The sequence below is a fragment of the Peromyscus eremicus genome, chromosome 2 (genome assembly GCF_949786415.1).
Source record: "Peromyscus eremicus chromosome 2, PerEre_H2_v1, whole genome shotgun sequence".
Classification (NCBI taxonomy): domain Eukaryota; kingdom Metazoa; phylum Chordata; class Mammalia; order Rodentia; family Cricetidae; genus Peromyscus; species Peromyscus eremicus.
Genome location: NC_081417.1, coordinates 147,602,380 through 147,630,291, shown reverse-complemented (window position 1 = coordinate 147,630,291; position 27,912 = coordinate 147,602,380). Strand labels below are relative to the sequence as shown.

General features: G+C 40.0%; 1 protein-coding gene across 2 annotated transcripts in view; it reads left to right on the top strand.

The window, feature by feature from the left end:
- Kdm1a (lysine demethylase 1A) overlaps positions 1-27,912 on the top strand; it is a 52,700-nt gene continuing 24,788 nt past the window's right edge. Inside the window, exons 1-4 of one of the 2 annotated variants that reach the window (XM_059255210.1) lie at positions 1-497; positions 7,076-7,241; positions 20,188-20,247; positions 25,127-25,260. In XM_059255210.1, the coding sequence (XP_059111193.1) occupies positions 144-497; positions 7,076-7,241; positions 20,188-20,247; positions 25,127-25,260 (714 nt within the window). In that variant the 5' untranslated portion in view covers positions 1-143. The remainder of the gene's footprint in view (positions 498-7,075; positions 7,242-20,187; positions 20,248-25,126; positions 25,261-27,912) is intronic. The other variant, XM_059255212.1, reaches the window with a different exon arrangement.

The following is a 27,912-nucleotide window of genomic DNA, read 5'->3' as shown; positions in this document are numbered from 1 at the left end:
GCGCGCAGGGCGCGTGCGCACGCCGAGGTGTCGTGCTTCTCACAGACCGTGCGAGGTGCGGTGCGGAGGGGCTAGGCCGCTGCGGACCCACGGAGCGGCAGACCGAGCGGCCCCTGCGGCCCGCGGCGGCCAGGCGGCCCGAGATGTTGTCTGGGAAGAAGGCGGCGGCGGCGGCGGCGGCAGCAGCGGCGGCGGCGGCGGCTGGGACGGAGGCCGGGCCCGGGGCGGCGGGCGGCGCCGAGAACGGCTCTGAGGTGGCCGCGCCAACCGCGGGCCTGGCGGGCCCCACCGACGTCGCCACGGGGCCGGCGGGCGAGCGCACCCCGCGAAAGAAGGAGCCTCCGCGGGCCTCGCCTCCCGGGGGCCTGGCCGAGCCTCCCGGGTCCGCCGGGCCTCAGGCGGGGCCCACGGCCGGGCCCGGCTCCGCGACGCCCATGGAGACGGGGATCGCCGAGACCCCGGAGGGCCGACGGACCAGCAGGCGCAAGCGGGCGAAGGTGAGGCCAGGCCCAGCCGCTGGTCCCTGGGAGTGAGGGTGGCGGGGGAGGGGAGGCCCGGCCTTTGTGCGGGGACCCGGGGTGTCGGGCACGGGAGGGTGTGACCGTGGTCTTCTGACGGGGGAAGATGGCTTCCCGACGCGTGGGTCCACCTGGGTGGCTGGTGTGTACGGACATCGGGCTGCTTTTGATCTGGGTGCGTGGGGGAGCAGGAGGTGATGCTCGAGAGTCAAGGAACACGAAAAGGAAGGGTTTTTTTTTTTTCTTTTGTTTTTAAAAGGTCTTGCTCTACGCCAGGTTTTTAAATTATTTTTCTCTCACAGGGATCTTTTGGCGTAGATTTTTTTTTTTAATATTATGTATTGTCTGTGTGCTAGTGGAGATCATAGGACAATTCCCCCGAGTCGGTTTTGTTTTTCCACCATGCTCAGGAATCGAACCGCGGTTGTCAGGCTTGGCGGCAGACGCTGTCTCCAGCCTCGGGTAGACTCTACAGATGTGGAAGGAAGCAGGATGAAGAATGCACATACCAGTTGGTCACGGTGCAAATGCAAATATTAAGATTTGATAAACAGATAACCTCAGTCTCACACCTCTGTGTGCCAGATGGTGCATTTGGCACGCGGCCAACGTTTTCGTTTTGCCAAACACCACCGAGCGGGTATTGTTAGCTTCATTTTAAGAATAAGTACACTGAGGTTTACAATGTAAAAGTTTGGTGTTTTGACAAGGTGTCATTCAAAACAAAGAACCACCTGGGGCAGTGACATTGCCAAGCACACTGGTGTGGCTTTACTGCACAGACTTTGGCGTTTTCTGGAGAGATGTTTATTTGTTTGTTTTTTCGAGACAAAGGTTTCTCTGTGTATGTAGCTTAGGAGCCTGTCCTGGATCTCACTCTGTAGACCAGGCTGGCCTCGAACTTAGAGATCTGCCTGCCTCTGCCTCCCGAGTGCTGAGATTAAAGGCGTGTGCCACCATTGCCCTGCTTCTGGAGAGTTCTTAATCCGATAGGGAAAACTGGAAGTACATGCGAGTATATGTTGAATACATGAAGTAGTCTAGGGTTGTAGCTCGATAGCACAACACTTGCCTAGCATGACCCAGGTCCAGGGTTTGTGCCCACAGCACTGCAAAATAAATACATCAGTACAAGTGTTAAAGTTGTTCGGCTTAGGTGCCCTTTCCTTATACACATTTTCTCCTGCTGTGCTCAGGAACTGTATGTGCTAGACAGGTTTTCTACCCTTTTTATTTATTGAAGCTATTGAAGCCCAGATTAGCCCTGAGTTTATTTTGTGGCCTAGATAGGGCTTGAACTTGTGATCCTCCTGTGTCAACCTCTCAAGTGACTGAGATTCTAGGCCTGCCTTATTAGGCCTGGGCTTATTTTGGTTTTGATCTGACATCTTGTTATGTTGCGCAGTTTCATCTCGAACTCTGGAATGAACACATCCACCTAGGCTTCCAGAGTATCCAGGATGACAGGTGGACATCCTTGTGCCAGGCTGCTGTGTATGGTTTTTCTAAATTGGTGGGATGAAGAGCATCTTGAGAGGAGTGTTTTACCAGAGAGCCCTCAGCTTCAACTACCTGCTTGAGAGATCTCATGCTCTCTGTCCAGTAAAATGAATTTGGAGGGAAGGCTTTTTTCTGTGGGCTTTCATCAGAACACGTATTAGAAAGATGGAGTACTGGGGCTGGAATGGTTTCAGTCCAGATGGAGGAGAGGCAGGGGATAAGGAGGGTCAACCAAAACCAATTATGTATGAAAATGCCATAAGGAAACCTAGCCAACATGCTTTTAAAATCCCCAAAACTAGAATCCTGTTTTTAACTTCCAAAGAAAAAGTGCATGTGGTGAAGGCAAAAGACATAAGTGGAAACACCCCTCCCAACCCCACTCCCGCCCAGTACCCAGATAATCTGAACATATTTCAATCAGCCTGCATTATTTTTTGTTGTTTTTGTGTGGGTTTTTGTTTTATTTTAGAGGCATTAAAAAGCACAGAGGTTGATGACTTCAACCCTTAGAAATGAAACAAGGCAGAGCCCAGTAGGGTTCTGTTTTATCAATTCAGTTGAAAGTGTGGCCAGAAACAGATTTGAGATCATTCAGGTGCCAATGTTGTTTTTTAAATATGTATTCATAAGATAAATCAGCACCACAGTCAATGTAGAACATTTTCACTGTTTCCCCACCTCCAACCCCTGGCAGCTATTAGTCTACTTTCTGACTCTATGGAGTTGCTTATTCTGAACATTCCGTATGGCGTCTCAGGATATGTGGCTCTGTATTTTTGCCATTAGTACGGGTTTGTCATTTATCCATTTGGTGGACATTTGGGGGGGATCTCTACTTTTTTGTTGTTATGTATAATTTAGCTGTGATATACAACATGTAAGCATAAGTTTTCAAGTCTTGTAGTACCTGGGATTATAATTGCTGAGTCACGTGTGAATTCTGCTTTTCTTTTCTTTTTTTTTTTTTAATTTTTTTTAGATTTATTTATTATGTATATAGAAGAGAGTGCCAGATCTCATTACAGATGGTTGTGAGCCATCGTGTGGGTGCTGGGAATTGAACTCGGGACCTCTGGAAGAGCAGTCAGTGCTCTTAACCTCTGAGCCATCTCTCCAGCCCCAATTCTGCTTTTCTTTGATGAGGAAATGGTACCAAATGTTTTTCTAAAGTAGCAGCTACAGTTTCACCTTTTTGTCGGCAATGTGTGTGCGTTCATTTTCTCCATATCTTTGTATTTAGCATTGTTTGTCTTACTATAGCCATCTTTGTGGATCTGAAATGGTATCTCATTGTACTTTGATATGCATTTCCTTAATGGCTAATGATGTTGAACATGGTTGGGGTCGGCTTTTTTTGTTTTTGTTTTTCAAGATAGGTTTCTTTGTGTAGTCCTGGCGGTCCTGGAACTCACGCTGTAGATTAGACTGGCCTCAAACTCAGAGATCTGCCTCTTCTGTCTCCCAAGTGCTGGGATTAAAGGCATGTGCTACCTCCACCCCTTTGCCTTTTGTATGTGAGATATCTTTTTTGTTGTTTTTGTTTTTCAAGACAGGGTGTGGTGATATTATGTCCCCCAATATATTGTCCACTTTAATAAACTTATCTGGGGTCAGAGAACAGAACAGCCGCTAGATAGACATAGAGGCCAGAAAATGGTGGCACACAGACCTTTAATCCTAGCATTCCGAAGGCAGAGATCCATGTAGATCTCTGTGAGTTCAAAGCCACACTGGAAACAGCCAGGCGTGGTGATCATATCATGCCTTTAATCCCAGGAAGTGATGGCAGGAAGCAGAAAGGTATATAAGGCATGAAAGCCAGGAACTAGAGTCTTGTTAAGCTTTTAGGCTTTTAGCAGCAGTTCAGCTGAGATCTATTTGGATGAGGACACAGAGGCTTCCAGTTTGAGGAAACAAGATCAGCTGAGGAATTGATGAGGCGAGGCTGGCTGTGGCCTGTTCTGTTTCTCTGATCTTTCAGTGTTCACCCCAATACCTGGCTCCGGGTTTGTTTTCATTAATAAGACCTTTTAAGATTCCTGCTACAACAGGGTTTCTCTGTGTAGTTTTGGTCCCTGTCCTCTGTAGACCAGGCTGGCCTCGAACTCACAGAGATCTGCCTGGCTCTGCCTCCTGAGTGCTGGGATTTAAGGCGTGAGCCACCATTGCCCAGCTCATTTTTTTTTTTTTTAAAGGACAGTTTAAGCTGGTCTTAAACTCAGTATGTAGTTGAGGATGACCTTGAGTTTCTGATCCACCTGCCTCCGTCTTTAGTACAGTGCTGTGGTTACTGGTATGTGTCACTTATACCCAGTTTTATTTGGCACTGGGGCTCAAACCCAGGGCATGCTGTGTGCTAGGTAGGCACTCTACTAACTGAGTTATATCCCCAGCTCTACCTAGTCACATTCTTGGCTCGTTTTTTTTTAAATGGGTTTTTAAATTGTTTTATAGCAAGATTTATTTGTTTGTTTATTTATTTATTTATTTATTTATTTATTTTTTAGTTTCAAAAGTTTTAAACTTTGATGAGGTCCAATTTATGTTTTCGCCTTGTTCCACTGCTCCCAGTGTTACACCTAAGGAATGTCTTTCTGATCCATCATTTTGTCCCTTGATGTAGTTTTCTATCCATATGTCACTAACACACTGTTCTGGTTATTGTGGCTTTGAAAAAGATTTTTGAAATCAAGATGTGTGAACTCTGTGAACTCTTCAGCTTTGTTCTTTTTTAAGATCATGTTGTTTTCATAGGAATTGTAGAACTACTTTATTACATTCTTTAAAAAAAAATTCTCACCAGGCAATGGTGGCGCACGCCTTTAATCCCGAAAAACCAAAAGAAAAAAAAAAAAGAAAAGAAATTTCTCGAGGGTGTGTGTGTGTGTGTGTGTGTGTGTGTGTGTGTGTGTGTATATGTACATGAGCCTGTGCTTACGTGTTCATGTTTGTGCGTGCGGGTGCATGGTATGTATTTATGTTTATGTTTGTATAGAGGTAGAGGCTGATCAGTTGTCCTCAGTCATTTCTCTGAATTATTATTATTTTTTAAGATTTATTTATTTATTATGTATATAGTATTCTGCCTGCATGTACGCCTACGTGCCAGAAGAGGGCACCAGATCTCATTATAGATGGTTGTGAGCCACCATGTGGTTGCTGGGAATTGAACTCAGGACCTCTGGAAGAGCAGCCAATGCTCTTAACCTCTGAGCCATCTCTCCAGCTCCTCTCTGAATTATTTTTAATCTAGGATCTTTCTCTTTCTTTGAGCCTGGAGCTCACTGATTTGTCCAGATGACTGCAAGCCTCCAAGATTCTCCTTTTTCTGAATGTTACTAAGCCATTGTCTTTGTAATTCTCTTGGGCTTAATTCTTGTTTTTCCTTCTCGATTAGCTTTTTTTTCTTTTGTACGTGCATATGTGTAGCGAGTGTGTGTGTGCACTTATGTTTGCGTGCATGTGGAGGTTGGTATATAGAGTGTTTTTCTTAATCACTTTCCACTGAGGCAGAGTCTCTGACTGAACCCCAAACTTTTGTGGTTTGGCTTGTCTATCTTACTCCAAGGATCCCTGTGTCTCCTGAGCACTAGGATTACATGTGGGCTGCCACTCCTGACAGCCTTTTATGTGGGTGCTGGGGACTGTGGTCTTCATTTCTGTTTACTGTTTGTGCATTTGTCCCAGGAGTCATCTTCCCAGCCTGTGATCACTTCTTAAACTTTCAAAAGAAACATGAGATATGTTCATTTTGGGGACAATAAGAAGCAAGGATGTGGGGCTAGAGATGGCTCAGTGGTTAAGAGCCCTGGCTGTTCTTCCAGAGGACCTGGGTTTGATTCCCAGTACCCACATGGTGACTCACAACCATCTGATCCAGGGGATCCAATGCTCTCTTCTGGTCTATGTGGACACTGTATGCATGTGGTGCACAGAAACACTCGGATGTTAAAACGGCCATAGCAAAAAATAAAATGCAAAAAAAGTAGCAGCAAAGAGGTCAGAAATTTTACCCATTCATAGCCAGACTTGGGAACTAGTGTAAATCATAGCTTCAGTGGATGATTATCCGTTTAAAGAATAAAAGGTAAGCTGATGAGTGTGGCCAGCGTTGTGGGGGAAGTGGAAACAGGAGGCTCTCCAAGGCTTATTGACTGCTAGACAAGTTCCAGGTTCAGTGAGAGACCCTGTCTAAAGGGAAGAAAGCGGAGAGTAATAGAACAGGACATCCATTTTTCTCCTTTGGGCTTAGAATGTGCAGGAGTACATACACCACACAGAATTTTTTAAAAAAGAAGCTGAGGCCAGTTTATACAGGCTTTGCTTTAAGAGTTTTGAGATGTATACAGACAATATAGCAGTTTTGTTGCTTGGAGATTTGTCTAATGTGGGATTGCCTCTTTTAAAATAGCATGAAATTACATAATCAAAATTAGGTTGAAGTTTTGTAAAGGTGTTACTGAAGATGGCAGGGTCAACGCCAGGCTCTGGCAGTAGACCTGACAAACTAGGCTGGGCCATCTGTCCTTCCTCAGTATTTATTTGTCAATTTAAAGAGACAAATAATAGCAAAAGTGGGGGGGGGAGATACTAATGCCTGAGCTACATCATCAGTCTTTAATATTCTAAGACAGGATATTTTGATGTAGGCTGCCCATGAAATTGTTGGTTAGCCTTGAACCTGGGTTCAAGAACCTGGGTGCTAGAATTATAGGCATATATCATCATATCTTGTGCACTAGTTAACTGTATTTTTGGATGAGGGCTATTTTAATTGAAACTTTAGTGTGTGAGCATGATAATATACACACTGAAAAAAACTTGAAAGAGAGCTTGAGTTAGAGATATGTGACCAGCATTATGATGTAAGTTACAGATTGGAGTAAACCTAAACTGACACTATATTCTTCCTTGAGGCCTTCTGTCTTTAATAACTAAGTTGGCTAGATCCTTGTGAAGTTTGAAATTAATTAATTTCCCTTAATGGTTCCAAATAGAGTCCCTGATTGAAATTCTCATTGTATTTAGTTTTTTCTGGTATAATCTCCACATAGGTAGAATACAGAGAAATGGATGAAAGCTTGGCCAACCTCTCAGAAGATGAGTATTATTCAGAAGAAGAGAGAAATGCCAAAGCAGAGAAGGAAAAGAAGCTTCCCCCACCACCTCCTCAAGCCCCACCTGAGGAAGAAAATGAAAGTGAACCAGAAGAGCCATCTGGTGAGTTGTAGTGACCAACCATGGTTTGTTTTATCTTAGAAATGAGAATCAATTGTTTGTTCCTATCTTGCGGTGTTATTTATGTCTTCATCTTTGGCTTATATTCTGATTCTGGGGCTCTTTGCTGTGTGTCTTTTTATGTGTGTGCGTATACATGTATGTATGGGTACATGTATACATAGTGCTGCTGATAACTTTTTTGTGCATATATGAAGAAAATGAAGGATGGTGATAGATAATAGTAGTGTATGTTGGCTAGAATTAGAAGAAAATAAATGGTTAGAGAAAACACAGAATGTCAAGTCCACAGAGTCAGTCCTGTCGGCAACAAGTTGACTTCACAGTTTTGGTTTTGGTTTTTTAGTGTTGTTGTTTTTGTTTTTATTTATACATACTTGTTAGTAAAAACTTTTTTTCCTGATGAACATATATAAAAAATTCTGAAGCTAAAAGGACCAGGCCTAAGATTTTGTAATTTTTATTATTGAGCTTTCTAGTCAGAGGAATGGTATAAGAAAAGACTGTGGGGCTGGGGAGATGTTCAGTCAGTTAAGACTTGCTGTGCAAGTCCGAGGACCTGAGGTCAATCCCCAACACCTGCATAAAAGTTGAGTATGATAGCACGCCTGTAATAGCGGTGTGAAGAGGCAGAGACATGATGGCGTTGAGGTGTGTTGGCCAGCCAGCCTAGCTGAATCCGCCAGCTCCAGGATCAGTGAGACTGTCTTAGAAAATAAGATGGAGAGGGACTGAGGAAGCCTGGCACTGTTGAACTCTGGCATCTTTATGCACACTCACACACACACCTAAGAGAAAAGGCCATGAAGAGACACTGATTGCACTTAAGCTTCCTTAGCCCGTGAAAAGATGATTGGGATATATATCGTTACAAGCTTCAGATAGCCTTTAAAGAACTCAGATCTGTTGTCCGCCTTGAGCCCTAGCTTTCTGAGGATATCCTAACCAGTTATGGCTTGTTTTGGAGAGACAGTATAAAACAAGAGTCTTAATTAATATTTTGTGTTTTTTGCCCTGAATAACATTTCATTAGCTCATTTTGACTTTGGAAAATTATAGCGTTCCTCTCCTTGAAATGACTTTTTAAATTTCTGTTAGCTGCCCATACTTCACCAGTTCTTTTACTCCTGTACCCTTAAAATAGGAGGCTTATTTTGGGTCACATCTGCTCTCTTTGTATTTCTTTTAGAGTTAACCAGATTAAAACTCATTCTGACAACTTTTAGCTTTGGACATGGCATCTTTTTATTTTTTTATCTTGGATGTTTCTCCTCTTTGGTGTCATTTTAAATGACTAGAACTGAAGTATTTTTCTAAAGCCTACTATTAATGCTGGTACTCCACTTGAGAGTATTAGAAGTCAATTGTTAATGTAAATTTAGGTTTAGAACTTAAATTCTGACTAAAGCTCTTAAAAATAATGTATAATTGAAATAAAACATTATAAAAATACTTTCTAAAAAAGAGAAAGATTAAATTCTAAATTCATTTCATCCCAGTTTCCAGGGGTTTTCCTACGACTTTCTTAAAATAATTCGTCAGGCAGCTCCTTATTGGAAGGCTTCTTGTCTGGTGCCTTACATTTGCACATGCCTCTTGAGGTAGCAGAGCCTTCTCTGTACCTCAGCAACACCTTCTCATTGTTGCATTTTTTTCCTGCCCTTCCCAAATCTTGTATTTAGCTTTCTTTGTTTAATCTGTATCTCCCTGTCTTCTTTTCATGCCTCCTAATATAGTCTTTTTGATTCTTATCTATAGCCGGAAGTTTTCCTGTGTCCCGCCTGGCCCATAGTAGCTTATAAAATAAACACAGAGGCTTATATTAATTACAAGTTGTTTGGCCTATGGCTCAGGATTCTTGCTAGCTAGCTCTTTCATCTTAAATTAACTCATTTCTATTAATCTGTGTTTTGCCACGGCCATGACATTACTGGTCTGCTGACATGTTGCTCCTGGGATGGAGGGCTAGCGTCTGCTCTGACTCTGCCCTCTTCTCCCTGTCTCTCTCTTGGATTTCACTCCTGGCTTTTATCCTGCCTTACCATGGACCAAAACAGCTTCTTTGTTAACCAATGGTAGCAACACGTATTCACAGCGTATAGAAAGACCATCCCAAGCACTTATCTTTTTCCTCTGTCTTTGCTAGGCACTTGCTGTTGAAATGCTTGCTATAGCTCATGAGGCTACAGATTCTCAATTTAAGAGTTCTTAAGTATTGTACAGTGATGATCTGATATGTCAGAGGTTGTTTTTTGGTGTGGTATTCTGTGGTCCCAGTAGATAAGATTTATCTTACGTACCAACTTGATATATACTTTCTCTGTCCTTTAAAAATGTAAACTAAGTCTTGGTTTTTATGTGTTTTTGTATGAGTTTTATTACATACATAGCAGGCCCCGGTCCTACAAATGTGTTTTGAAGGGATTTGGGATTGGAGGCACTGTCTTTACTCCATTATGTTGCAGTAATCCAGTGCTTTAGTATAAAGAAGGTGTCTTAGTATTTTTGAGAAAGGTAGGTTTTAAGTTAAGAAAATAACTAGAAGTTATGTTTTAATCTTTTAAGTGTTGCTTGCTTAATTTTATTCTTACCTACTTTTAAATTTGTTTACCCAATTTTGCTTTGCTTTCTAAAGTGTTCATTTGAGGGGGAAGGCTTTGTTATTTATAGAAACCCAAGGTGTTCCAAAGATTGATCAAATGATATAATTGGAGAAGTTCCTTTAGATGAGAATTGGATAAGGAAGCCGGAAAGCAGATTGGAGCCTGGCTTGACTGGTAGTCTGGTTGGAGGTAGTATCCAAGTTACTTTGTTTTTGCAGAACTGGGATCTAAGCCAGGGCCTCCCCTAGCCAGAACTGTGTTCTACAAGTTATTCACTAGCATTTCCTCAGTCTCTCACTGAGGTCCTTTAGAGTACGAGGGTAGTACTGAGTTATTTGTTGTAGAGAAGTCAGTCTGTAGAGGGAACTAAAAGCATTGAGAGGAACATTGGAGAGAGAAAAGTTTTAGGAGAGTTGATTTGTAATGGGATGCCTTTCTCATGCTAAGTGATACTTCATCCAGCCCCCATAGTTAATTTTTAAAAGTGAAAATAAGAGATATTTTATTTGTTTCATGTTGTTTGATTAAATTTAATTTATTGGGAGGAAGTTCTCCATTTGGACATAAACATTGCCCCCCTCCCAATTTTTTGACATTGCACTGTGGCATTGTAGTCCTTCCTGTTAAGAGCCTATGGGTAAATACAGATTTTTTTTTTTTTTTTTAGGCAGAGTTTCTCTGTGTAGCAGTCCTTACTGTCCAGGAACTTGCTTTGTAGGCCAAGCTGACTTCGAACTCACTGAGATCCACCTAACTCACCTCCCAAGTGCTGGGACGAAAGGCATGTGCCACCACCGTCCAGCTTTCAGATTTTTAAATATTAACTGTTGTTTGTATTTAAACCTTATATTATTTTGTTTTTCATGTTGTTTATATTTGGTTTAACAACTGATAGTTGTGTTTCATTTCCCAGTATCTTTTCTGTGAAGATTAAACTTTGTTTTTGTGATTGGAAACAAACTGCCTTTGGATCGTATGTATTGGTTAACAGTGGAGCTTCTGTAATAGAAATCTCATTCAGTTGACCTTCACCTGCCCCTGGGTTGATCTAGTAGAAATGCACTTTATTTGGAGCTTGCCTCAGCTTGTCTCATGTACTTCAGATCATCCCTTGGTGTTGTTCAGGCTTTACCTTGTTAGCTGCTCTGCTGCTACTAAGCCTTTGTGTACAAAAGTCTCACTTGTCCCATTCCACTGCCTTACTATGCTGATTTTATATTTTCAGTAGAGTACTCTGCTTTAGGAACATAATATTCTGTTTTGATAATCGAATATAAGTAGCTTTATTGTGCATAGTTTGAGACATTTATGAAAACATACTTCAAAATAATAAGCAAAAGCACATTGAAAATGGGCCTTTAGATGCTTTTCCAAGGCTTCTTCAAGTTAATGTGTGTGAGCTGTTTTCACAGAGGCTCTGCTTAAACAACTGCTCAGTTCTCAAATTAGTTTTATTAGATGGTTAGTGGATTGGCAGTTATAATCTATCTGTTAAGTATGGAAAGAATATTCTATCTTATTTACATTCTTTTTTTAAGCCAGGTGAAGGTCTCTTTGCAGTAGAAGCAGTTCTTTTGTACTTGGGGAATTTGTGTTTTGGGGGAAGCTGTTAAATTAGCAAAATTCATTTATGCTATAATTGGTATAACAAAATTTTTGTGTGCTTTAAGTAATTTGGGGACCCTTGGAATAAACTGTTGGCTTAAAAGTATCTTAATTCACTTTGGATTGGAAAGTGTAGTTCAGTGGTAGAGCATTTGCCTAGCATAACATAAGGCTCTGGGTTTGCTCCCCAGAACTGCCAACCCTTTCCCCCCCCAAAACAACAACAAACTAAAACAAAAAAAACCCTCTAAAACAAAACGTACATAAAAGGATATCCAGGAGTTAGGGAGATGGTTCAGTCAGTAAAATGCTTGCCTTGGAAGCATGAGGACCCGAGTTCAGGTCCCAGACAACCCAGGTGCAGCGGTTTATGTCTGTAATCCCAGCACTGGAGAAGCAAAGACAGGATTCCTGGGGCTTGCCAGCAGTCCAGATGAATCAGCAAGTTCTAGGTTCAGTGAGACACAAAATAAGGTGAAGACTGCTGGCATAGTGATAGATACCTTTAATCCCAGCACTCTGGAAGGTAGAGCCATGTGGATCTCAGTGAATTCAAGGCTAGCCAGGGCTGAAAAGTGATGAAACTCACCCAACCACCCCCACCCCAAAAAGAGGAGGAAGAAAGGAAGAGAACAGTTGAGGATGATGCACATATGCACATACACCCAAAAAATAAATTAAAAACTATACCCAACCGGGATTAGTAAAAATACTAAGTAATCCAAAAAATAAGTATAGAAAAGAGAGGAGTAGAAGAATTTAATTTGTTTCAGTGACATTGGATCAGAAATTCTATTATAATGAAAATATGTGACAAAAATGGATAAATATTTGATTAATTGATTATTCGGTGTAACAAAAATCTAAATGGTGGAATCTTTTGTATTGTGGGTTTTGGAGGTGGGGGGGTTTGAGGACAATTTGTGGAAGCTAGTTCTTACCTTCTACCATGTAGGGCTAGGGATTGAACTCAGATTGTTTGGCTTGGCAACAAATGCCTTTACCCAGTGAGCCATCTCTCTGGCCCTGGAGAAGAGCTTGGTTTGTAACAGGACCTCATATAGCCCAAGCTCATTTTGGTTTCACTGTGTTGAGGCCAAGGTTGAACTCATGATCCTCCTGCCTGTACTCCCAAGGGCTGGAATTATAGGCATACATTATCATACTCAGCTGGTTTTCTTTACTTTAAAAGAAAAAGAGAAGTCGGGGCAGTGGTGGTACTCGCCTTTAATCCCAGCACTCGGGAGGCAGAGGCAGGTGGATCTCTGTGAGTTCGAGGCCAGCCTGGTCTACAAAGTGAGTTCCAGGAAAGGCGCAAAGCTACAAAGCTACACAGAGAAACCCTGTCTTGAAAAACCAAAAAAAAAAAAAAAAAAAGAGAGAGAGAGAGAAAACAGAGGCCAGTGAGATGGCTCATTGGATAAATTTCCTTGCTATCTGTGCAAGCCTGATGTGATGACCTGGTGTAGACCTACCTGGTCTATGATAGTGAGTTCCAGGACAGCCAGAACTATGTGGAAAGACCCTGTCTTTAAAAAAACAAAAAAACCCTAGAGAGATTTGGAAGCTTAAAGTGTAGGGAGTACAGGATTGGTATGTAATACAGAGGTGGAACTTTTGAAAAGTAAAATGAAGCTGGAAGGTGGTCCATGCCTTTAATCACAGAATTCAGAGGAAGAGGCAGGTGGATCTCTTTGAATTCCACGCCAGCATGATCTATATAGTGAGTTCAGGACAACCAGGGCTACATAGAAACACCCTGTTTCAAAAACAAAACAAACAAAAGCATTTAAGGGGCTCGAAATAAGGGTTCCTTCTGCTCTGCCATGACCTTCAGTGAATCTCTGAGTCTGAGGCCAACCTGGTCCACAAAGCCAGTTCCAGGACAGCCAGGGCTACACAGAGAAACCTTGTCTTAAAAAACCAAAACAAAACAAAAAGGTAAAATAGAGAAATTCTCTCACAAAATAAGATTCCTCCAAATGCAGTAGTTCTTTATTCACTTTATTCATCACACAACTAATTGTACAATTGTGGTCCTTTGTTGCAGGTGTGGTTCTGGAGTCTAAGAATTCAAAAATAAGACTAGATCCTCCACCACAGTATTCAGTCCAAAGGACTGCAGATCCTAGCAGCCGGCTTGGCTGTAGGAGTGAAGCGAGCGGCACAATAAAAGTATTGAAGGAAAGGTGTAGTGAGAATCCAGGAGTTCATTTTATTTTCTAAAGTGGTAGATAAAATTGTATGAAATTATTTCTATCAGATATGTGTATAATCTTTTGAAGTAATATTTTGTGTATTTGTAGAGTGTTAGCATCTATCGAGGTAATATATATATTACCTTGATGAGATCATTTTTAGGAGACTACCTAGCACCTACTCTTGGTATTTTTCAAGACTACACAGCTTTATTGTTATTTACTGTAGTCATCATATTGTGTCATAGATTTTGGGGTTTTGTTTTTTGTTTTTCGTGGCAGGGTTTCTCTGTGTAGCCTTGGCTGTCCTGGAACTTGTTCTGTAGACCAGGCTGGCCTCGAACTCACAGAGATCCACCTGTATCCACCTCCCAAGTTCTGGGATTAAAGGCATGCACCACAACTTCCTGACTGTTCCATAGGTCTTTTAGAAATTGTTTGCAAATTAATGTTTCTGCCCCAGATTGGATTTTAGAAATTTTATATTAAACACAAAGAACTGATGTTAGTTTTTTTTGTGAAGTAGTTTTAGATTCTTGATTTTGAACTGTTAATTGCTTTTGACTCGTAAGAAGAACTATTGAATCCTATGTTTAGCCTTAGAGAGATTGCCCTACTTTCTTAATGAATGGGTTCATTTACTTGTTTGTTTCGTTTTGATTTTTCAAAATAATAATTTTAGCTAATAGTTTTAGCTGAGCAACTTTATTGTTATGACTTTGACTTCTCTTTGCTACCATCATTTATTTGGTCTGATCACATGGTAATAAAACAATGGGGTAATTTGTCTGAGGATTTTCCTCATTTGCCAAATGGGGTTTTCTGTGAAGAATCCATTGGGAAAATGTAAACTCTACTATTATATATGAACATGTTGTATTAAATATATAGTTGAACTATGACCAGGACAAATCGATAAAAAATGAGGTCAGCTTATAGCCTTCATATATTTTTTTTAGAAACTGGAAAGTCATTTTTAGTACTTCATTGTCAAATATGTGCAACTATGAAGTAGAATAGAAAGCATCTAGTATGAAATGTTACAGTGGTATTTTTAATAGTGGCCAGAATAAAGTTTGATATTGTCCATTTTAAAACAGGTAAATAAGAAAAGTAGGCTTTGTTTTTTACTGCTCAGACACACCTGAAGCTTGTAGCTAGGCAATATAACAGGATCTTATACATTTTCTTTGGAACATTTTGAAAACCTATACTATGAATCAAGACTTTGCACAAAAATAGGGAACAGGAAAATCCCTCCTGTGGAATGTGGGTAAATAGTGTATGAAAACAGTCTTTCTGTTGGTTTCTGGAAGGTTTGCTTTCCTCAGCAGCTTTCTGTGGATGGACTTCTTACTTTGTCTCCATGGTCCCTGCAGCTTCTGACTTGTCGTCCTTCTGGCATCATGAAGTTCCAGGCAGATCCTGTTTTCAGCAGAACCCCTTCTTAGTTCTAGACATTGTGAAAGTTGCTTGTTTTAGCTCACTTTTTCAATGATGGTGTAACTTTGGGATTGCTATTCCATTAAAGCCCATGGATTTTATTGATATTGTTACTCAAATACTACCATCATTAACAGTGTTAAAAGGCCTCTAGTGTGCTTGAAGATTCTGGTTATTTTTGGCTACCTCTGTGAACCTAGTTTACTTTGTTTTGCATTTATTCTAACAAGCATAGATCATTTATTCTGCACAAAATTGGGTCAAATAGGTATTAGGAAAGAACTGTATTGAGTTTATTTATTTAATGATGCTTTAGATTATTTTTACTATTTTTTATTTATATGTATGAGTGTGTGTCTCTCTCTCTTTCTGTATACACATGTATATTTGGTTGCCTGAAGGCCAGAAGAGGGTATCAGATCGCCTGTAACTGGAGTTACAGACAATTGTGAGTCACGTAATGTGGGAGCCCTTATCTTTAGCCTCTTGAATGTTTTTTTGTTTGCGCTTGTTTTCGTTGTCCGGTTTTTGTTTTGTTGTTTATTTGCTTGGGTTTTTTTTTTTGTGTGTGTGTGTGTGTGTGTGTGTGTGTGTGTGTGTGTGTGTGTGTTTTAAGACAGGGCCTTTCTATGTAGCCCTGGCTGACCTGGAACTCACTATGTAGACCAGGCTGGCCTGGAATTCAGCCTGCCTCTGTTGGGATTGAAGGCATCACCACCATGCCCAACTTTTGAACGGTGTTTTAAAAGTCATTTCTTAAAATGGAGATAGCAGAAAGTTAATACAAAGTAGTGATAATCATACTCAATTTTTTTTTTTTACATTTTTATTTATTTTATGTGCATGTACCTATATAACACAGAACAGGTCAATCCACCATGTGGGTCCCTTAGCTCAAATGGAGGTCATCACATGCGGCAGCAAGTGCCTTTACTCACTAAGCTGTCTTTCTGGTCCACTTTCTTAATTTTTACCCTTTTGTTTGGTTATTGTCTCTCTTAACTGGTTTGCTTTTGAAGTTATGGCTTTGATTACTCTCCTAAGATCAATCACATTTATTTAGCTCAAACTTGCTGAGCCTCTTTCTACCTCCATGTAGTTTTAAAATCTTTAGATTCATTGTTCCTTCTATGTTCTGTTCTTTAATTTTCAGCCATCTTTAGAATATTTGTTTCAGCTTTATCTCTTTACATTTTATCTATTGCATTACCATTCTCCTGAATTAAAAGGGAATAATCTTTAAAGTCCTTTATCCTTTTTATGTCCTCCTGTGCACAGCCTTTTTTTATTTAAGTCTTGTCCACTTATTTGTTGCAAGTTATTTTACTTCACATATAAATTATTTTGTTGAAATTTGATTGCATTTCCTTTCTCTAGGTCACTCTTCCTCCAAGACATGTTACAAAGTGGTTAGATCAGTATAATTAAAATACAGTTTGTTTTTTTTCTTTCCTTGAGACAGGGTTTCTCTGTATAACAATCCTGGCTGTCCTGGAACTCGATTTATAGACTAGGCTGGCCTCATACTCACTGAGACCTGCCTACCTCTGCCTCCCATGTGCTGGGATCAAAGGTGTGCGCTGCCACCACCTGGCTAAAATACAGTTTATTCTACTGTGGTGTTTTTGTTTGTCTGTTTGTTTGTTTTTGCTAAAGATCAGTTCAAGGCCAGCCTAGAATACATGAGAGCTTGTCTTAAAAAATAAAAAGACATCTGGGGTGGGGATATAACAGTGCCTAGCATGTGTGAGGCCATACATTCAGGTCCCAGCACTGCAAAACAAACGAACAAACAAAACACTGTGGGGCTAGGCATGTATTTCAGGTGATGATTGTAGCTTTTCATTTAGTAGTGATGCAAGTAGAATCCAAGCTCTTGGAAGGGAGCAGCGTTTAGGTCAGAAATTCAGTCTTCAGCTACATGCTAGCAAAGGGTACATGAGATCTTGTCTTAAAAAAAATAAAGAAAGCAAAGAAAATTCTTCTCAGCTCCTTTGAGAAGTGGGTAAATATACCACAAATATATTGTGGTTAGAAAATAACCACATCCTTTCACTTCTAAACAAATTAGACTTTTAGGCCAAGAGCTAAATCTTTCTAAATCTTTGTTTTGTTTTGTTCGTTTTTCGAGACAGGGTTTCTCTGTGTAGCTTTGCACCTTTCCTGGATCTTGCTCTGTAGCCCAGGCTGGCCTCGAACTCACAAAGATCTACCTGCCTCTGCCTCCCAAGTGCTGGGATTAAAGGCATGCGCCACCACTGCCCGGCATCTTTCTAAATCTTATTAAGCATGTTTTAGTTTTGTTTTCCATCAGTTCTATTTGTTTGTTTGTTTTTGTTTTGTTTAGACAGGGTTTCTCAGTGTTGACTTGGCTGTCCTGGAACTCACTGTATAGACCAGGCTGGCCTTGAACTCAGAGATCTACCTGCCTCTGCTGCCTCCTGAGTGCTGGGATTAAAGACTGCCCAGCTGTTTTCCATCAGTTCTTATGCTGTATATTACCTTTTGCATTCATCCTCTTAATTCTTTAAGTAATACCTTGTATTTGAAGTTGTTTCATATTATGAAAGAGCTTTTAAAAATATTTCCAGGATTTTGATAGCTTCCATATTTCTCCTATATATTCTTATCAGTTAACAGTATCTTTTTAAGAACAGAATTTTCCGCCTTTAATCCCAGCATTCGGGAGGCAGAGCCAGGCGGATCTCTGTGAATTTGAGGCCAGCCTGGGCTGCCAAGTGAGTTCCAGGAAAGGCGCAAAGCTACACAGAGAAACCCTGTCTCGAAAAACCAAAAAACAAAACAAAACAAAACAAAAACAAAAACAAAACCAAAAACCAAAAAAAAGAACAGAATTTTCTTTGTAGACCAGACTGGACTTGAACTTGGCATCTTCCCACTTCAGCCTTCCAAGCAGTTGGGGGTTGTAGGCATGCACTAGTATTCCTGGCTCAATCAGTGTCTTTATAAGAATTTTTAAAATGTAATTTTAAAAGCAGAAGCAAGAAAGACTGCCTTACCTTGTTCTTTCGTTAGGCTTTTTAGCACAGTAATCATGATTAAGAAATCTTTTTTGTTGAGTACCATTGACAATAGAAAAACAAGAGATGAACTGCTTGTAGTTTAAACAAATTTGCTTGTAGTATGGCATGTAGTTGGAGAAAAGGAAATGATAGAAACAGGAAGGGTGGAATAATTGAGGCTCAATGGCCATTTGAAAGTGCTTTTGCTTTTCTGTTAGTTTTGTTTGTTTGTTTTTAGTATGAAATGTCTTTACAATAAGAAACCTTCATTTTTGCCAAGTTAGGAACATCATTTGAGAGAGAACAGCTAATGTTCAACTCTTCTTTCTCTCTCTTTTTCTTTTTTTTTTCTTTTGGTATTTTGAAACAGGGTTTCTCTGTATAGCTCTGGCTGTCCTGGAACTCACTATGTAGACCAGGCTGTCCTCAAACCAGGAGATCCACCCCTCTCCGCCTCTTGGGTGCTGGGATCAAAGGTGTGCACCACCACTGCCTGCCTTAAAATGTTATTCTTAAACTGTTTGTTTACTGTTATGAGCCTTTTCTCTCTTTTTCTAAGTATGATTTAATGTTCTAATCTACTTTGGTTCTGTTGGGAATTAAACCAACAATGACAACTTTTTTTGCGGGGAGGGGTTGAGTTCAGGTTTCTCTGTGTAGCCCTGACTGCCCTGGAACTCACTCTGTAGATCAGGCTGGCCTTGAACTCACAGAGATCCGACTACCTCTGCCTCTCAAGTGCTGGAATAAAAGGTGTGTTCTCCACCGCCCAGCATTTTTTTTTTTTAAACCCACAACACTTTTAGGGAATAAAAGATCATGTCAAGAGTAAACATTTCTGATTTAAATTGTAGGGCCTGTGTTCTCAGGAATAGTTTGCATATTAGGTTTAGTATTTGGATTTTCTCATCATGCTTATGTTCCTTAGGGGCTCTAAACAACAAATACATATTGTCTAAGCAGAAGAGCCTTCTAGAACCTAGTGGGTCTTTTAGACAAGCGTAGGAAAATAATCTTTAATTAAAACAGTGTCAGCACATTTTGTTGTCAAAATCACTGCTTGTGTTTCATAAACCTAGAACATTTTTATAAGGGCTGTAATTGTTCAAACTCAGTGCTGGACTCTGCTGTTGTATGGGTATAGTTTAAAATAAACTGTCTAATGCAGCTTGTCTAAGTTCAGATCACTGGGAGATTACTTTCAAAGGCCACACTGTGATCTTCCTGCAGTGTACCAGGGCCTTGGAAGCTCAAGATCATGGTGTCTGTCTTGGTGATAGATTGGAGAAGACAGTCTGTTAATGATATTTTCTGATTGAATTCAAAGCTTTGATTCTTGAAGTTCTACACAGTAGAACACTGAGGAGAATTTTTTTTTTTTTAAAGCAAGGCTTAGTATCTAGCTTAAGGTAGAAGTTCCCCAAGGCTGTTGCCTGAGTCCCTCCATCCTCCCACAAGCGTGTGTGTCTGTCTGCCTGCAGCTTGGCCTCTGACTACATGGTGTCTTTACTGAGGAAGCACACTGGTATATTTTGTCCAGTCCTATCTACCGCGTATGGTAAACAAAACTACTGTTGGTGCTGAATTTTTTAGTTACATCACCTGTTTTGATGAGGACAGGATTTTTACTAAGATTGTCGGTCATTTGCTTGTTGTTTTTTTAGATAGAAAACTAAGACTTTGATGCTGAATTGTTGCAGTTTCAGGTCCTGTAGCCCATGTCAGTCTAGCAACAGTTAGTTAAAAGACATTGGACTCCATCTCCCATCCCATCCAGACTTACTCACCAAGACTGGCAGCAAGAATTTAGGAATTAAAATACTATGTACTTTATTCTACTGCCTTTCAACAAGAATCAGCATGTGAAGTTGAAATTTCCTGACCAGAATTTGAAAGATGATGTAATACCCTGGGCCTTAATTCCAGAAGGAGCTCTCTGATACCGGTTTACTAGTTGGTGGTAAATTCTTGAGTCGCCAACTATTAGGCCTTTATGTCCAGATATTATCTTAATTTATGGAGTAAGGTCCCTGAGTTCTCCTCTTTCCTTCCACAGGGCAAGCAGGAGGACTTCAAGACGACAGTTCTGGAGGGTATGGAGACGGCCAAGCATCAGGTGAGGGTGGCATTAGATGCTTGCCACTTTAGCAAGAGCCGCCAAGTCAGGGAGTGATTGATGCTTGCAAGTGTTTTTGGCTATGGTATTCTCATTGTAGCCAGAAGCGCAGGGGTAGTGTAACCCACAGGGCAGAGTAGTGTAAGTAGAGAGTGTAGCCAGAACAAAGGCAAGCAGACTGTTGAAGTCCTCAGGCCGATCTCAGCCCTCCATTCTTCTTCATGATTTTGAGGAGATGGCGGGTACTTTTCTCGGGAATCATGGGACCTTTAGAGAGAAATGTAGCACTAGACACAGACAAGAAGCCGTGGACTCAAGTCTTAAAGCTGAGGTATCTAGGACTAGACTGTAGGTGACATCTTATATAGATATGATTGTTGATATTAGGTATTTTTCCCAACTAATAGTATGCAGTCTCTTTATAGTTGAATTATTTTGTTTCTAGGGTAAAAATCGCCCTTTAAAAAAGTATATACAAAGGGCTTTCTCTTCTAAGACAAAACTATGGATTTTTACTTCTAGGAAAACGTAAAGGATTTATAGGGTCATCATTTGGAACAGTTAAGTTTGTTCCAAGAATCTGAAGCAACATGTTTGTGTTTCATCCTTTTTGTCTTTGAAGGGTGTGTGTGTCTGTGTGTGTGTGTCTCTGTGTGCCAGGGTCCAAAGCTGGTTTACATATTACTATTGAAGGCTGTCTACTTTTATTAAGTATAATTTTAAGATTATTTGTCTGTTGCAGTTCATGTCTGGCAGGCTCAGGACATATTTGTGTTTTATTTTGGATCAGAGGTAGTTCCTTGGAGATACAGCAGTTGGTAATTAGTAGTCAAGGGGGTTTGGATTGTTGAAAATGGAGATCTTTCCATTACTGACCCAAGGACCTGCTTACCTCAGAGGATTATCTTTCTCTTTCAAAGAGAATGCCTTTACTGAGTGATCAGGAGATCTTTCTTGAAACTTGATCGGACAGCCTCCAGAGTCTTAATCTCAAGGAAACCAAGTTTTGTTAAGTTTTTTATTTGTCTTATGAAACGTTCCTCTTTGGTTAAAGAAACAGATAATGTATTGCTGATATAACAGCAAACTGTCACGTGGAACTGTAGAGCCAAGGACCTGAGTATTGCCAGGAGGGTGGTGAATGTTGTGAATCCTCCGACCCTTTGTTAGGTTATCTCTTGCCATGTTCAGAAGCATACACATGTGACATAATCAGAATTTTGTTTTGTGTTTCGAGACAGGGTTTCTCTGTGTAGCTTTTGGCAGCTGTCCTGGAACTCACTCTGTAGACCAGGTCGGCCTCGAACTCAAAGAAATTCACCTGCCTCTGCCTCCTGAGTGCTGGGGTTAAAGGCGTGTGCCACCACCAGCACCACTGCCGCCACCCGGCTGACATAATCAGAATTTAAAACATGCCTAAGTGGTCAGCATTCTTCTCCAAATGAAGTCAGGTAACCCTTGAGGGTTTCTTGTGGTCAGGATTGTATCTTGGTTTCTTAAAATCCATGTTGATGTGTATCTTCAAAATCTTAGAGCTAGAAGGGAGCTTGAGGTCCTCTTGTCTAGCTTCCTGCCTTTAAACAGTAGTGTTGTGTATCCCCTGTTTATGAGTTAGAGCCTGAAAGAAACTCAAAGAAGCTTTATGAGTTGGCCAGCAGTAAACCAGCAGCTGTGAAGAACCCAGTGACTTTGCTTCTTAGAGTAGAAACTGTTCTGTAGCTTGATGGCGGTACACTTACCCTAAAGACAAACCGTGGAAGTAGGAGAACTCAGGACTTTGCTTTCTTCCTCCTGTCTTCTTCACTCTTGCGGTTTTAAAACTGGTGTAGGACTTGATACACCTGCTGATTTTAAGAAAAGACTTTTTATGTAGATCCCATCAGGCTTTTGTTTTCACTTTCAGCTTGGACTCTAGTTAATTGATCTCTTTTATTTAAAAAGTAATCAGAGGCAAACATACATGGAGGCCTCCTTTCTCTAGCTTCTCTGTTACTAGTCAAAATGCCTTTTGCATCTCATAAAAATCAGGGCAAAATAATTTTGTGGCATAAAATACTTAAGAGTCCTACCTCCCTGCTTCCTTTTTTTCTAGTTGACTCACCCTGTAAAATCTAGGTGGTTCCTTTAAAAAAGAAGATTTTGTGTGTTTCCAGAGGCAGCGTCAGATGATCAGAAAGGGCATTATAGTTCGGGGTGATTGCAGTCTGGAAGGAAGGCCGTCCTAGAACTTAACTGTGTGAGGCGGGGAGACAGGACTGAAGTGAGGCTGACTGGGGCTTTTTAAAAATGTAGACAGCATCTTTGTAACTTTCTGAATTTCTAGAATCATAGATTGTATTAAGCACACCCGAACACAGCAGTGAAAAATATTCCAGAGCCGAGTGCTAATTACTTCTGAATTCTACGTACTATTGGTTTCTTAAACAAACAAGAGACATTATTCAAGTCGGCAGGTTTCCTGTAAAGGAGACTGATGTGAGTTGTGAGAGTTTTGATTTGTCTTGTTGGCAGTACTGAGGAGAGTGCCAGGCCTGCACATGCCCATGCTGGGCCGGTGCTCTTGAGCAGTCAACTTGAGATAGATAGATAGATAGATAGATAGATAGATAGATAGATAGATAGATAGATAGATAGAGAGATAGATAGAGAGATAGATAGAGAGATAGATAGAGAGATAGAGAGATAGAGAGATAGAGATAGAAAGAAGATAGAGCTGTAGAGCAGTATTCTTCCTGATATGTTAATACCACCTTTTTTAGTTTCTATAATTGCATTTGTATAATGTTTTTGATTTCTGATTAGAGAAGTACTTTGAAATTGCCATGTCAAGTAAATAACTTCTCTTAATTGTTTACATACTCCTCAGATGCCCAAAGTTAGCCAAGTGTATGAGGATTTGTTTTATTTTGTTTTCCCTAAGAACATTTGCATCTTGAACCAAATGTCATATGAAATTTTGGGGGATTTTTTTCCATATAGTTTTTCCTGCTGTCATTGAAAAATAATCTGTTGTAGAAGTGTTAAGTAATTGATCACTTTTAAGTATACAGAATATAATACAGTATAGCTAAGAAAGAAAATGAGTTTTGGCAGGTCAGAAGAGGGTTTTGTTTGGGTATGTGGTGGGGTTTTGCTATAGCCCAGGTTGGACTTAAATCTATGATCCTCTTGCCTTAGCCCCTGGAGTACTGGCATTATGACACACACTGCCGTGGTCAGCTGAGAAATGGAGTTTAATGAGGATTTAAGAGAGATCATTCATTTTCATGTTTATAGTGTACACATGAACTATACAGGAGTAGCCTAGTAAGTATTTGGTTTAAGTACTAAATTGTAATGAGTAGATAACTTTTCATTAGAAAGATTTAAGTTATTTTGGGGTTTGGCTTTTGTTTTTTGTTGGGTTGTTTTGGTTTTGGGCTAGGGGGTAGGGACATCAAAGCTGTATAATTTTAGAAAATCTCGGCCCCTGCTCGTACCTCCTCCACCCCCCCCCCCCATGATGTCATGTGCTACCTGCAGCAGTGCAGTTCTTATTTCATCCCTTGAGGAATATTGAATTGTTCTGACAGTCTTTGATTTGGGGTTGGAGTTAGTTAAACAGGATTGTTGATTTTTATTTAGAAATGTGCAACGTATGGTTTTTGCTCTTAAAATCTACCAATATTTAATGTGTGGCCTCTGTCAGCACTGGGTAGTCTTACTTGGCCTTTTTGTTAACTATTAGTCTCTTTAAGTAGTGATTGTCATTTGTATGTCATTATGGAAACAGATCCCTTAGAGTAGCTACAGTCTTCAAGTTAAATTTGTACCTATTGTGTTCTTAATTCTAGTCTTTACTAATCCCTATTATCCTTGCTTCCAACTTCTTGTTTTATGACCTTAAATATTGAATATAGGTACTTTTGTCTTACTTTGTTACTTACTATAATACTTTATGATATTGAATTCAGAAACTCTAAAATTGTACCATTTCTTGTCCCTTGCCTGTTTCTGGAGTAGAGGTTTGCTGGGGATTGGACCTAGGGCTAGCTAAGCACATGTACTGCTCCTGAGCTGCACCTAGGCCTATTTGGCTGTTCAGATGCTGTGCTAGTGTTTTTAAGGTGTTGGGGTTGTAACCCCAGGGTGTGCCTGGCTTTCCAAGAACCCCTTACAAAGATGAGTTTACCCACTAGCTTATAAAATATTTAAAAGCCAATTAAAATAATCTCAGAATAACTCACTTTATACTTTGTCATAACAGTATATGTAGCAGCATTTCACTTGTATAGAGTGAAGTATTTCTAATGTTGCTGACAGAAAAAGTCGATTCTTGACTTTCTGACTTAACCATTATAGTCTGCTCAGTTTTCTGCCTACTTGCCAACACTAGATAATAAGGACTGATAATATCCTGCTCTTGATGAGATTGTGTATTTTTCTGTTTTTGAGTTTTCAACCTTCAACTTTCCATTCCATGCTGTGATTTCAAATGAAGCCTTATGACTATATTCTTTACTCCTGGCCTCTGTTAGTGTACTTTAATTTTTTTTTCTTTAAATTTTATTGTATGCTATCTATGGTGCTCATTTTAATTAGAATATAATTTAGCGTTACCTATTTGATGAATGAAAATATTCTAAATGGCTTGTTATAAAATAATTCATTAATAAACTTTAAACTTTGAGATGTTAAGCTTGAAATAGTACCTGAAATTTTAACCTTTCAGGCAAAATCCAAACCACAAACAAACAAAAACACTTTTAAGGCAGTATCAGTCTATGAATTAAGCAAAGCTTTACATAGCCTCCTTGGGCAGAAGAGGCCTTTGAGGTTTCATCAACACTAGTCTGTGCCCACTTGCACTGTTCTAGTGGTCCTCTGCTTCCTTTGCTAGGTGTGGAGGGTGCAGCTTTTCAAAGCCGTCTTCCCCATGACCGGATGACCTCTCAGGAAGCAGCCTGTTTCCCAGACATCATCAGTGGGCCTCAGCAGACACAGAAGGTTTTTCTGTTCATCAGGAACCGCACAGTAAGTATCTATGCCTCCCTTTTGTTCACTTGGATTTTGAAAAATGCCTATGACTTTTATAGAGAATATAGAAAACAAATAGAAGGACAGGAAAAATTTTTATTCTGTTTATTCTGTTTATAACCATGGCCAGAGATAAATTTTTTCCCTTAGGTATTCACACACGCGAATGCCTGCTTGTGTGAGTATTTGCATGTCCATGGAAGCCAGAGGTATCAGATGTTCTAGAACTGGAGTGTACACAGTTGTGAGCCATCTAACATGGGTACTGGAAACTGATGTGTATAAAGTTTTATTCCTACAAGTTGGGATTCTATTTGCGTGCATTTTTTAGGATCCTTTTTGTTTGTTTGTTTGTTTGTTTGTTTTGTTTTGAGACAGGGTTTCTCTGTGTAGTTTTGCACCTTTCCTGGAACTCACTCTGTAGACCAGGCTGGCCTCGAACTCACAGAGATCCGCCTGCCTCTGCCTATCAAGTGCTGGGATTAAAGGCTTGTGCCACCACTGCCTAGCTAGGATCCTTCTTATACCTCATAAATATATTAAGAGTATACATTGAAACAAAATTTATCTTAACTCTTTTTTGGGGTGGGTTGGGGAGAAGTGCTGGAGATTGACTTAAGGCTGTTTATGTACTAGGCAAGTGTTCTATCACTTGAGCCATATCCCCAGCTGGATATAAATTACTTTAAGCAATCACTTTGCCTTTCTCTTCAAAGCTGCACACTTAATTTTGTTCTGTCACCTGGCTTAACCTCTTCTAGCTTTAATGATTAATATCTTTATAATATTTCTCCTGAGAGTTGGACCATAATTTAACTATTAAAGTTAAACTTTCATTTTCACTTTGCTATAATTAAACTCTGACTAGTTTTAATGTGTTTTGGTTCTGTGTCTAGCAATTAGTTACCTACTATGTGCCTGATTCCCAATTCATGTAAATAGAATCTCAATTTGTAAAACCAAAAATTTGTATACCTTTTTATTTATTTATTTTTTTTAAATACCCAAAGAGAGAAAGACTCACTTTAACAGTGGTTATACTTGGAGTTGAAAATGTTAGGAACATTTTTAGCATTTGATGCAGATTATATACCAGAAAGGCTGAACTATTAAATACTCTCTTTGCCCCCATTGTTATTAAACGATGCTGTGCTACTGTAAGTCAAACCCATCTTCTGTTTCGTAGATTACTGAGGCTGATTGCCTCTTTGCATTTATTAGTCATTTGTAATGCTATAATTTTTTGTGTTCTTTGCCAAAAAGTTCTTTAGCTATCAGGCATGGTAGCTTTGCCTTTAACCAAAGCACTTAGGAGGCTGAAGCAGGAGGATCTCATTCAAAGTTAGCATAGGCTACATAATAAGATCCTATCTCAAAACAAAATTCTTAAGTGGGCAAGATGTTATTTATAACATACCCACCATTTCCTCGAAGTATCTACAGAATTTCTAGGTATTTTGACTATATCTCCAAGATGTCTTCAGCATGCTTGCTCTTTAGCCACCACTTACTTCTTTAATTGGTGCTACATTTGGGTCACCAAGTACAAGACAGCTAAGATGACGGTTATACTGGAGTTTTGAAACACAGGAAAGTCAGGGTAATTTAAATGAATGGATATGTCTTAGTTTCTATATATTGAATTTGATCTGTCTCATGATTGAATCAGCAGGTTTTAAGCATATCAATATTTGCTTTTAGGGGAAATTTTAGATAAAATTGCCATGGTTTTGTTTCATTTGAGTAGAGTTTTCACTTCTTACATAAATTTGAGTGATGATTTTAATAGTGATTTCTGTCTTTTCTGGTTCATTTTCTGTGATCCAAAGGCAAGATTTGATGAAGGGTTGGCTCAAGTTAGTGTTGAGTTTCTGGCTAGGCGTTGCTTTCTGCTGCAGTGATTATATCTGTTCCCTGGCCTTGGGCTCCATCTTCTGTCTTCTGACTTGATGGTTGAAGTAGAGCTCTGACCTGAGCTTTTTATCCCAGGATGGAAAGAGGAAGGAGCTGTGAGGTTGAAGAGCTTGAGCAATGTATTATAGAGTGATTGCATTCTTCTTTGATTGTAGCCCCCCAAAAATGGAGTGTCTATGTAGCTCTAGCCATAGCCCTTTGTGATTGGTTTTTTTTTTTATATCTAAACAAATTAAATTCCTTGGTTAGAACTTAATCTACAAAACAGAGTTTGTTAATTTTTAGCAGGACTTTAAACATACTGCTCTCTTGGCTTCACAGTGTGTTGATTTTGTCCTGTATCTCTGCCTTGTAGTCAGATGCTTCCCAACTGGCCATTATGTGACATCCTCTCCATCCTTCTCCTCCAGGAGTCTTCTGTACATTGATTTCATTATCATACTGCAGACCTTCCCTCCTCCCAGCTCCCTACCTTGTATCTCCTCTTGGTTGTCTTAGAATTAGACTCATGGTGTAGTCTGTGTTTGTCTTCACTGGCTCCATTCACCTACTCATTTAGCTGTACAACCTAGAACTGAGGGATCATCACTGACACTTTTTAGCCCCTCTATACCTGAAGGATTATAATGATTCTTATCTGCTCAGTATCTAGAATTACATAATCCCAAGTTTAAATCCTAGCTGCTTCTTACTGGTTCTTAGGCACTTTTCTCTAGGCCAAATAGCCTTTAGCTT